This window comes from Lipotes vexillifer, unplaced genomic scaffold (genome assembly GCF_000442215.2).
Source record: "Lipotes vexillifer unplaced genomic scaffold, Lipotes_vexillifer_v1.1 scaffold951, whole genome shotgun sequence".
Taxonomy (NCBI): Eukaryota; Metazoa; Chordata; class Mammalia; order Artiodactyla; family Lipotidae; genus Lipotes; species Lipotes vexillifer.
Window position 1 is genome coordinate 1,952,029 of NW_006793664.1, and position 11,931 is coordinate 1,963,959.

Consider the following 11,931-nt stretch of genomic DNA (forward strand, 5'->3'; position numbering starts at 1 on the left):
TCAGGCTAACATATTAGCTTACAAGTTGGATAAAGTCTCAGAATGTTTACAGTTCTTGACAACATAAAAATATATACCTAATTCCAATATCAAATTTAAAAAAACTAGTCTAATCAATTATAAGGTAATTGTAATCCCATGTAAAAGTGAATTTAAAATTTTTTGTTGCAAAAAGTACTTGGACAAAGGATTTTGAAACACTATTTTAGAAATTTATTTACATGGTTTGGATGGAAGCAATTGATATGGTTTACTTGGAATTCCTGGAAAAAAAGAAGAATTTTTTAGAAGGTTGGACTTCTAAGTGTATTGCAGAAAAATAATAATTAAAAAAAAAATCCCTGTTTGCTGCCAAAGTTGCTTTGGTCATATACAATGTATAGAAGTAGTACAGTAAAATAATATGAATTTTACCAAAAGAGCAAAATCTCTAAATAATTCCACTATATAATAAATTGGATACAAATCTTACAAAACTGAATTGTACTCACCTTCTTATTACTGTCCTCTGGCTAATGCCCGATAGGCTAAAAGAATCTTAAATGTATTTCTGCTAATCCACCATGATATACATACCTTTCAAATCAGGGGCTAAAGACCTACTCCTAGGACTAGAGGTGTCTTCATAAATATCATAGATGTCAAAATGGAATTTCTCTCTTCTTGAAATGTAACCCATTTTTGATAGGTCAATATGATGATTATAGATTTTTTCACTTAGATTTAAATATTCTTTTTGAAGATTCCGCATCTCAAATTCCAAGGTATCCCTTTCATTCTCTATACTTCTTACATAGTTTTCTAAAAGTATTTTGTCTTCCTCAAGTCTACTGATGCTGTTTTCAAATTTTATACTTTCTTGACTATGTTGTTTTAGTTCTTCTTTTAGAATCTGATTATCAGTTTTAATTTCCATTAACATTTTTGATAACATTTCACATTGGTTGCCCATTTCTGACAAACTATTCTTATAAATACTTGCTTCTGATTTTGCATTTTTTATTTCTTGCAGAAAATTCTCTTTGGCGGTAGATTGGTATGCTTGAATATCCTCAATTTCTCTTTCCATCATTTCTCTCACAGCAGTAGATTCTTGTAAGGTTGTTTCAAGACTAAGCTTTTCATTTTTAACTGTTTCTATTATTTGAAGAAGTGTCTCTTGTTCAGTTTTTGCCAATCTTTCTTTCTCTTTTAGCTGCATTATCTCTAGCTGGTTTTCTTTTCGTTCATTTTCAAGTGAGCCTTTTTCCTTTAGAAGCTGGTATGTTTTTTCCTCTAACATTTCTTTTTCCTCTTGTATCAACAGAATATTTGTTTTCATTGATTCCATTTCTGTGATCAGTAGTTTATTTTCATTATTGACAATGGCCATGTCACTTTGAGTTTTGCGTTCCTTACTTTTTAGTTGTTCTAATGTTTCTATTATTTGTTGCTTCTCCAAAGAAAGTTGACTGTTTTTTTCCTCTAGGGTTTTATTTTGTCCTTGGAGAACATTATAGTTACTAATTATTTCTTTCAATTCTTTAAGACATTCTTTGCCAGCTTCTTCTGTTTTAATTAACTTGGGCTGAATAGTGTTCTTTTCTTCAGCCAATGTCTTAAGTTGTTTTTCATACATTTCAATTTTCTGTATCAGAGATTGTGTGGTAAAGACAAGAAGTTTAATTTTCGCTTTAAGGGTTAGGTTTTCATTCTCTAGTTTCAGTACTTTTTTCTGTATCTGCATAGATTCTTTCAGGTAATTCTGTAAGTATTGAATTTTTGCTACACACTGTTCAGTAACAGAATTGACTTTGGATGTCTTCTCACTTTCAAATATTATTGATCCTTGTTTTACTGCAAATGGTTGTCTTTCTTTGTCTTTCATTGCATATTTTGTTGGGTCAAAGAATGCCAGTGTATGTCTTGGAACTCTGGAATGGAGTTTTAAATCTGCATTATTCTTGTCAGTGATAGGAATTTCTTTATTATTTTTCTCATTCTTTTCCCCCCTGTGTATTTCACTCTTAGATAGTTTTTTACATTTCCTACAAAAATTCACATGGAATTTTGACACTGTTTCCCTAAGTGGGAGTAATTTGTTTACTAGTGCCTCTAATTCCAAAATTCTCTTTGATTTTATATCTTCATTTAAGTTACTTTCAATATTTTCTTCCTTAATAAAGTTAATTTTTTCCTTGTGAGTGGGGGGCAGGTCATAGTTACCATTCCTTGGAACAGCTTTTAAAGTTTGCAGTTCATTTGTAAGTGCCAGTTCCTTGTCATGTGACTTTTGAAGCTCTTCCTTCATTTGTTTGATAGAATGGCAGATATCATCTAAATTTTCACAAAATCCATGCTTGAGAAAAGGCACAGTAACTCTGGACTTATCCAGAATTACCATATCAGCTTGAGACATCCCGTTTTGAGGTACATTAGGTAGGAAGTTATAAAGGTTATTATAATTCTTCAAGTCAGAATTTTCTGAAGCTGAATTATCTGTCGAAGTTAATAAGTCCTTGAAATGTATCTGGCATGGGATATTTATACCTTGAGAGAGACTGTTAACACTGTCACTACTGAATATTTCTTCTACTGAATGAAGAGTCCTAGGATCCTCAAAATGCTGAATTTTCTCCATAGAAAGGGTTTCTTCTTGATTCTCTATAGGCTAGTAACAATAAAAATCACACTATAAATATACTATCATTTGCTACATGACCAACAAATTAAGATAATATTTTGTGGAAGAATTGTTTTTACTACAACCAGAATGAACATTTTATCCATTTCTGCAGCAAAGAGGCTGACAAGTATGCTTCATTTTCTCCAGAAAATCTACCGTTATTTTGAGATCTGTAACTCTGGTCTTCACAATTTGCTTAGAAATTGCACTTATTTCCTTAGGGGGTGAGATAGAAGGGCCAACCCCTCAATTCCAGAAATACAAATTTGGCATTTCTCAAGAGACCATCATAGATAGGTGGGGAAGAGAGAAGCAATAGTTCAAAGGGAAGTTTAAGGAAAATGAAAATTTCTACTTCTGGGCTATTTGTCAACCTTAGCTTGTCTTCCTCATTTCAAATGGGTCTAGGGTTGTGACTCTTCACAGAGAAAGTGTGAAGTTCTAATAAGTATAGACACAGTGACTCTAGTTTGGACCTGTTTTAGAGAACTCACTCTAGGTGTAAGTCAGTCCTAAAAGTAGAAAAACTCAAAGTGGACAGAAAAACTGCCATGTATTTCAGTTTACTTGGGAATCTTTAGGTATATGGATTAAGTCAAATGCCCCTCACACGCTCTCCTAAGAGAAACAAGAAAATTGCAGAAGTACAGAGGTAAACGCACATCTTTTACGGTTTTCAGGACAGGAGTTTCCTTATTTTCATCTTTGACGATCCAGTCGCCCTGTGAAGCAGTGGAGAATGTAAAGGTGAAGGTAAACTGGTTGCAGTAACATTTCTGAGGTACCTAAATGTAGGAATGATTTTGTACTGAAACACATACCAAAGCTTTTTCATTGCATGTGCTGAATACTGGATTTTTTTCTGAGCGAAATTGTGGGTTTTCTACTTCAAAAATACTTTTATTCAATATTTCACTGATTTCAGACTGTACCTTTAAAAGAGAAATTAAGAATGTCAGGCTTTGATTTCACATTTATAAAGTTATGAATGCACAAGGATAATAGATATTATACTTGAAAGATACCTTTAAATTTCCTATGCATATTCTTTTCCATCATATAAATTAAAAATTTAATTTAATTTATTGTAATCTCTATCATTGAAGGAATCTTTAAGAAAAGTATGTCTTTACTACATGATTATAAACTCAGAAAGACTTAATTTAGGAAAACAATAAAATCTTATGAATTAAAATAATTTTAGATGTTTGATTTTTACATTGTTGAATAAATCAGAGGTCTTTGATCTCTGTCATCAGAATGGGATCTATTCCTTCAGCCTCAGGAGGATTTTATCTTCTCGTCCCATTTCCCTGCAGTTGCTTCAAGAATATTAGGATGAAGTTTATATTGGGTCTTTGGCGACTATGCGTTGTGTTACGTATCCCCAGGATCCATGCCCTGTCCTTCTGTTAACACTACCCCGTACTTCTGGATAAAGTCCATGTGCCTCTGGTGATACAGATCCCTCCTCCAGCTCCAAGGGGTGGGCATGTGACCCAGGGCTAACCAGTCAGAGCGTTGCCTCCCTCTGAACAGTGATTGCTTCAAGCACTGCATGTGGGGCTGTCAGAATCAGGCCAAGAACTCAGTACACACTGTTAAGAGAGAAAAGCACGGCCCCATCTCTGTCTAACTGGAATCTGGAAGGGTAAAGGCCGGAACTTCTAGCAACCCTTTTGCTACCACATGGAGTCTGAGAATACGTTACTGTCAAAAGCAGAACCAAGATAAGGAGTGAGGCTGGTTCCCTGACGACGTGAGTCCTGACCGTATGGATGAAGCCATCCCCAAGTGAACTATTCCTAGGGTTTGCCTTACTAGAGCTAATAAAGTACACTTTCCCCTTAGTCAGTTTGACTTAGATTTTATATCACCTATAATGAGTCCCTATTTGTAGACTATATATAGGTAGCACTTTAAACATATGTTTAAAAAAAAAAAATCAGTGAGTGTTATTTCTTTTGGCTCATATCCAAATGCAAGTATAACAGAATACAGTTTCCTGCCAATTTTGTGTCTAGAATATGTTGTGGCTTTATTACATTCAATACCAACTCATCAGTTGGCTATAGTGATCATCAGCTTAGAAGTGTGTGACGGTGCTCTAAGTTTGGATATTTTCTATGTAAATTAGAAGAAACATACCATGCTAACATTCTGCAAAGTCTGTATTCGGAGAGCCTGAAATGATTCCAGCTGATGCTGAAGGGCCTATAACAAAATTACACAAGGTATGAAATTGAACATTTTTAGGTGAACATATATTTTGTTACAATTAAAAAAAAAAAATCCCCCGAAGTTGCCTATTACAAGGATCATGTGAGGGTCAGGTGACTCGCATTCTCCATCATTCTTGTTCACTCTCCAGTGCATTTTGATGAAGACTTTTGTGGAAAACCTGTATATATTTAGGAAGTATTCTGAGAAAGATCAGACTTTACACAGATTTTCTGAGAAAATGAAATATACTCACTTTCAGTGCTGAGTGTGGTTGGATTTGATTTTCTGATTCTGTTATGCAGCCGTATTCTAAAAAGTAAAATTGAAAAACGATATGATTTAATCCTTAAGTGTTATTTTTAAATGGAAAGCAGTCTCCTAGCTTTCCTGGATGGTGAGGCAAAGAGATAATGAGACGATTGACATTCACATTAAGAAAAACCCGATGCTAGCTGCAGAGTGAGTTTAAGAGATAATTCTCATCTGACTTACAATACTGCACCTACTTAAGGTTGTAATAGTGGTTTTACTTTTATAATAAACCCTTAACTTGTAACACCAAACTGAGAACTCTCAGGAACTCAGATATCTTTGTTTGTTTCTGGGATATAAACTATATTTTTTGGTAAAAAAATGAACAATTCTTATGTTAAGGGAGACCCTTGGCAAAGTCTTATATAGGTCTCAGTACCTATGCAACAGCCACGTGATGTTTTTCTTCCTTAACATGGAAAACAATTTGGATTAATAGAACGTAATTTTTGTTATGCTCTTAAGCAAAGTGCTATAAGGATCCGTGTGTTCCTTCTTAGAAAATAGATTTTAGATCTGCAGTAGGGGGGAGACTATATAACGTTTGCACATTTCCTGACATACATTCCTCTTTTTTCCCAAATGTTAGGCTACTTGCTTTGTAAATTTTTATTGAAAAAATTAAAAAACATGTCCTGAATGAAATGAGAGTTATGTTAGAATTTGCCCCAGACTGACCATTTCTGCTGTAAGAGAAGGTTTTTAAAGAAGTCAGTGCATCTCTTTTGGAATGGCAGCTGCCAGATGTTACAGAATCTGGTTGCAAAGTGTACTTCCTTCCACCCAATCCCAATGTGGCCCTCATCACAGAGAGCTGCTGTGGTTCAGAACCTGGAGCCATTTGGCCAGTTGAAGAATCCCACCTTCATCACAGGGCAGGGATGGACTGTGTGTGGGGGCTGGGCAGGGGTGCATTAATGAGTTATCTTCAGGATTCTGGCTTGCTTTATCGCCTCTGAAAGTCAGAGGGAGTTACGAGCCATGCTATAGATAGCCTTGCCAGAATCATCTGTTTTTATCTTTGGCCTCCACTCTCTAATTTTATGTCCTGAGGGGGTGCCCCCTTCCTTCTCCAGGTACTGCTGGTGACATTTTTGCTGGTGTTCTGGCAGGTTTTTTTTGTTCATGTCCTTTTGTAGTGGGGGAGGAAGGTCTGGGGTCTTCTTTGGCTCTAAAATCTCTACCTGAAAGTCTAGAGTAATTTTGATAAGTTCATGATTTGGCCTTAAATATTGTTTCATGTTCAAGTGGTTCATTCCTTCAATAATATCACACATTCAGATTTTGAGTGTCTACTACGTGGTGTGCCCCACTGTAGTTACTATAGACACAGCAATGAATAAATCAGCTGGAGCTCCTGTTCTCACTATGCCTGCCTTCTAAAAAAAGTAAACAGAAAGAAAGCAAACAAAGATATAAACAAGATACTTCCAAATAGTGATAAATAACACAAAGAAAATAGGCTACTGTGACAGTGAGGGGGCATGAGGACAGCATTGGGGAGGGGGGTTAGAAAAGGCCTATCTGGTATTTTGTGGCTTCAGCCAAGACTCCTACGTGGTAAGAAGGGGCCAGCTGTGTGGACATCTGTAGGAAGAGATTCAGAGAAGAGGAAACCTCAAGGTCCTGAAGCAGAGGACGTGTTACCTGTGTTTGGAACAGAAAGAAAGCCCATGTGGATGCAGCTTCCTGAGCAGATGGGAGCACGGTGTGCTAAGAGTTCACGGGGAGATGGGGGTGAGGTTAGAGAGAATCTGGCAGGCCATCCTGAGGGGTTTGGCTTTTATTTTAAGAGAAATGAGAAGCTTTGGGGGGTTTCGATCACGAGAATGATTTGATTTGACTACATTATAGGACACTCTCCTGCATGATAATGGATTAGAAGGTAGCAGTTGCAGGACTATTGGAATAATCCAAGGGAGAGACAAAGGTACCTTGGACTAGAATGGCAGTGCGGGAAATGGAGAAAAATAGGTGGATTCAAAATACGTTTTTGAGATGAAGCATTGCTGGAGGATTAGATGTGGCCAGTGTCGAGGAAGGAAAGGTGACGCCTAGGTTTTTAGTGAGAGCAGGTGGACGAATGATGATGCCATTTACTGAAATGGAAAAGAGTCGGGGAGGAATATATTTTAGGGAAAACTCGTTTAGGTCTGTTAAAGTTAAGTTTTCTGTTGGACATCAAAGTGGAGATGTCAACAGGCAGCTGGATAGTCAGGCTCTGGGTCAGGGGAGTGGTTATGAGCACTGTATTGGGAAATACGGACCCTGCTGCTGGCCTAGACAGGGGGACTTTCTGTGCAGTGAGCAGCTCAGAACCCCAGATGAAGTGGCTCGAGGGGAGATGGAACGTGAAGGTTTGTGGGCAACGCTTTCTGGTTTTACTGTGGCAGGGGATAAGGTGCCTGGTGGGGATAGGGGTTTTTGGAAGAGATGTGAAGGTTAAGAAGAACTTTTTTTTAACCATGAGAGAGTCTAATATGCCTGCTGACTGCGGGAGTCATATAGTGGAAACGGAGAAGAATAGTTCTGGGGAATGAGGAAGGCTGATGGCCAAAATTGAGTACTTGAGAATTCCAGGAGAGGCACGATCTGGAGGAAATGACCTGTGATTGAGCAGGGACAGTCCTTCCACTGAAGTGGGGGACAGCAGAGAATACGGAACACAGGCGGTAGGTTGGCAGAGTTTAAGGTTGAAGGTCAGGGAGTTTGGGTCTGATTGCTTCTATTGTTTTCATATAGTTTGAGGTCATGTTACACGTTGGGAGGTAGCGGTGAGAGGTGTTGGAGATTTGAGGAAACCAGAAGAGTGGAATAGTTATCTTGGACAGGGCTTGCAAAAGCATTTACTGGGGAAATAAAGTAACTTTTCCAAATAGCATTGAGATCCATGGTATGACTCAGAAGTGAGTGTTTTTCTCCAGCAAAGTTCATATGATTCAGTGAAGATCCAGAGTAGGCAGAGAGTTGGATTCATCTATTTTTAAAAGCTACGAAAATAACTTCTTGTTTTTCTTATGAGTTTCAGAGACATTGGCTACTACTTATTCCCAAAGGGAAGATAATTTTAAAATTCACCAGTACTTAAAGAAACACATAGGATTATGTGATTCTAGAATTGGAAGGGAAATTATCAGTGAAGCACAGGAGAGGGAAGACAGTCACAGGTCACCATTTATTAAGTCCTTGCTAAATGTACTAAATTGGGAAGTATTTAGACTCAGTAGAGGATATGGTGCCAGCCCTGAAGAAGCTTATACTCTATTCAGATTGAAAGAAATATTATTCAGATTATATTCAACTTAAGTTCTCTAGCTGTTTCATATTTAAGTGTCAAAATTTAAAAACAAGACAGTTATCAGCAGGATGACTTTTGAGGTCATTAAGGTAAAGATATAGGGAATTTATTCTGAAGTCTGCAGAAGATTATGTCATGTTCAATTATAGAGAAAGTTTTAAGGGCATACGTGTAGCTAACAGCAGGGAGAACAAATGAGTTTTAAAAATGCAACATGGTAACAATTCTATATAGGATGTTAGACACTCTGTAGTCAACGCCTTTTAATTCTCAGGTTCAAATACTGAGTTTTGCTGTGACAATTCACACTCACTCCTAGAAGTAACTTTTATTGAAGCCTTGTGAGCTGTTCTACCCAAGCCTTCATTCATTCATCTAACAACTATTTTTAAGCACCTGCTATGTATCAAGTACTGTCCAAGGTGCTGGGGATCCTACAGTGAACAAAATATGCAAAATCCCTGCCCATGTGAGGGGAACAAAGGATATTGTGTGTAAGATGGGAGTGAATCCTATGGAGAATAGTAAGGCACAGAGCAGGGGAGTGTACATATCTGCACGAGGCTTTGTTATGGGAGCTATGGAGCCAGGCTGCCTGAGCTTGAATCCTGGCTTTGCCACACGCTCACTGTGAGGGATCAGTGTCTCGTTTGTAGGTAAAGCCTTACACAGTGCATGGCACACAGTAAATCCTCAAGGAAAATTTACTCTCTTACTGTAGCAGCAAGGGTGTTATCAATATGATGATTATTTGGTAACTTAAAAATTTCTAATAGAGATGGAAGGGAGGGATGACTGCTCAAATTCTCCAGTGCCTCCCATTTTGCTCAGAATAAAACTGCACATCCTTACCTGGAATTACAAAGCCCAGCATCCTCTCTGAACCCTTCTCCTATCCTCTTCCATGCTTATTCTGCTCCCATCACCAGCTGATCCTCAAACATGCCAGGCATCCTCCCACCTAGGGACCTTTGCAGCTGCTGTTCTCTCTGCCTGGAATGTTCTTTCCCCGGAAATCTGCACTGACTACTCCTTTACCTCCTTCAGGTCTTTGCTCAGATGTCATCTGCTAAGTGAGGTCTCCTACCATCCTATCTGAAATAAAATTGCACACTCCCCACCCACCTCTGACACTCCATATATATACTTCACGCCATATACTAACTCCTTGTTCTTTTAAAATCAGAGACCTGAGAAATATATATGACCTTGTAATTCGGCTTTATGCAAATCATGTTAGTGTTCTGTTGGTCAGTACCCAGAGAATGGATCACTTGGTGACCATGACGTGTAGCTAAGAGAACAGAAAGTGGGGAGGGCACAAGGTCACACCTCCTAGTTTTGCCTTGAGCTGTAAACAGGAAGTCCCTGCCATCCTTGGTGGCGCCTAACTTAGAATATCTCTTACCGATTGAGTCCCTGCCCTTATACCCGCCGTGCTCTAGCAAGAAAGACTTAACTCTCACACAAGCAAATGTGCTATTTTGTATGTAACTTCATTTTCTGTGAACGCTGGCATTTTTCTCCAGAGCCTTCCATCTCACTCACATTAGAGAACACATGATCTTGCTACATTAAGCTCCCTCAGTCTCTTCTGACCTTAAACACTCTCTCTTGGTATGGAGCTGTCTCCGTGTCTAGACTCTCTGTGAAGGCTTTCTGCCCCACTCAGGGCTTCCCTGTCGCCCCTCCTGTTGCACAGGGATGCCTGCCTGGCCTCATGCAGGTGGGCGAGGCACAGAAGAGCAGAGAGGGGGCAGGTCAGTGCACTGCCCTGCGGCCTCTACTGAGGTGTGGCTTATCCTGGTGCTCTGGGCATCCAATTGTCTTGTGTCTTTTGTCTGCCGGCTGTGGCTGCTCCAGCCCGTTTTTTTAGAGCCCTTGACAAGGCCGTTGTGAAGGTCCCCGGTTTATGGAGGTGGACAAACCCCAACCTGACCTCAGGTCTCAGGCTCACCACTTGTCGCAGAACCTCTGCGTCTGGATTGCCCACGTGTCCCGCGTGGCTTATGGGCAACTGTAGGATCCCAACGTGGCCCCTCAGTTTAGATACTGCCTTCCGCCCACGGCGCTCTGCTCCTTCCCTGGTGTCTCATATGAACACCAGGCCCCTCTGAGAGCTGTGTAGCCTCCTTCAGCTTCTCTCAAGGAAGCGAGACTCCAGCTTCAGTGTTCTCAGATCCTCCACACATCTTATTCATGGTTTATATGGAACTTGAAAACTGCAGCTTTTTAATGATTTCAAACATCCTCCCTATACAGTATCCTGTAGTCCACAAATATTTACTATAAAAGTATTTCTTTTGGAAAAAAATAGGTATCTTTTTAGTGACTGTCCAGAAAATCAGCAATTCTTATTTGGTATTCAGAGAAGCAGTACAGTGTAGCATGGAGGTTAAGGCCTGGACCCTGGAGCTACCCTGCTGAATACTGGCTCTGTCAGTTGCTGCCTGTGTGACCTTGGGGAGTTAGTTAACCTCTCTGTGCCTCAGTTTCCTCACTTGTAATATGAGAATGGTAGTACCTACTTCATAGGGTTGTTCTGAGGATTAAATGAGTTGACACATTTAAGTGCTCAGAACAACATCTAACGCAAAGTAAATGTCCCGTGTTAGTTATTATTAGTATCTTACGAGTAGTTACCCGAAGCACACCAGTTGGGCCGGTGGATTTAGGTAACGTACTGGTTGCCAATAGTAAAAGGCAGAAACATCACTGCCATCGGAGCCTTGGCCTGGGAGGTTTTACCTGTTTCACTGCCACCATTTTCCTTTACCCCCTTAGAGGAATTTAGGATCTTGGGTGCTGAAAGGAGAACGCAGTCAACCTCCTCTTCCTCTTCGTCAGGATGCTTTTCTGTAACAGAACAGTACGCGGCTTTTGGTTTTGCTGGGAGAAAGGAGGCGAGGCGTGGGAATTCGGGACGCGGGCGCGCAGAGCGGCCACGGGAGGGCGCGCTGGGGCCACGCCGCGGCGGCGGGCCGGGCTGCTCCAAGGCTGGAAGCAGGGCAGGCGCGGGGACGCAGGCGGTGCTTTCCTCCCGGGGCGGGCGGAGGTGTGCGGCTCGTCTAGGAGATCCGCACTCCAGACGGGACCCGACCCACGGGGGAGGGAGCCGGGGCAGGGGGCGGCGGCGCTCCGCACCACGCGTCCACTTCCCAGGACGCCCCCTCCCAAGGCAGCCCCCGGCCCGGCTCTTACCCGGGCTCATTTCTGCTCCTCAAGCTCCCTTTCCAACCGCCTTCCCCTCTCCCAGGCACTAGGCTCGGTTGCTTCCCGCCTGGGCAGCTCGTTGCTTGGTAACGGGGTGGCCGGGACACAGCGAGCGGCAGTGGGGCGCGCGCGAGGGTGGGGGTGGGGAGGAGGAAGGTGCGCGCCGGGGGCCGGGGTGCAGTACGCCCGCCCCGCCGGAGCGGCGCCCGCGACAGCTGCG

At 40.9% G+C, this 11,931-nt stretch overlaps 1 protein-coding gene across 1 annotated transcript; it reads right to left on the reverse strand.

Annotated features, from left to right (window-relative positions):
• Nucleotides 1–553: 553 nt before the first annotated feature.
• Nucleotides 554–11,709, reverse strand: CCDC110 (coiled-coil domain containing 110). The gene is made up of 7 exons (XM_007466533.1): nucleotides 11,700–11,709; nucleotides 11,247–11,354; nucleotides 5,142–5,197; nucleotides 4,814–4,879; nucleotides 3,487–3,597; nucleotides 3,328–3,387; nucleotides 554–2,650 (listed from the first exon to the last, which is right to left on the reverse strand). The coding sequence occupies exons 1-7, from the start codon at nucleotides 11,707–11,709 to the stop codon at nucleotides 554–556; spliced, it is 2,508 nt and encodes an 835-aa protein (XP_007466595.1).
• Between the last annotated feature and the right edge of the window lie 222 nt (nucleotides 11,710–11,931).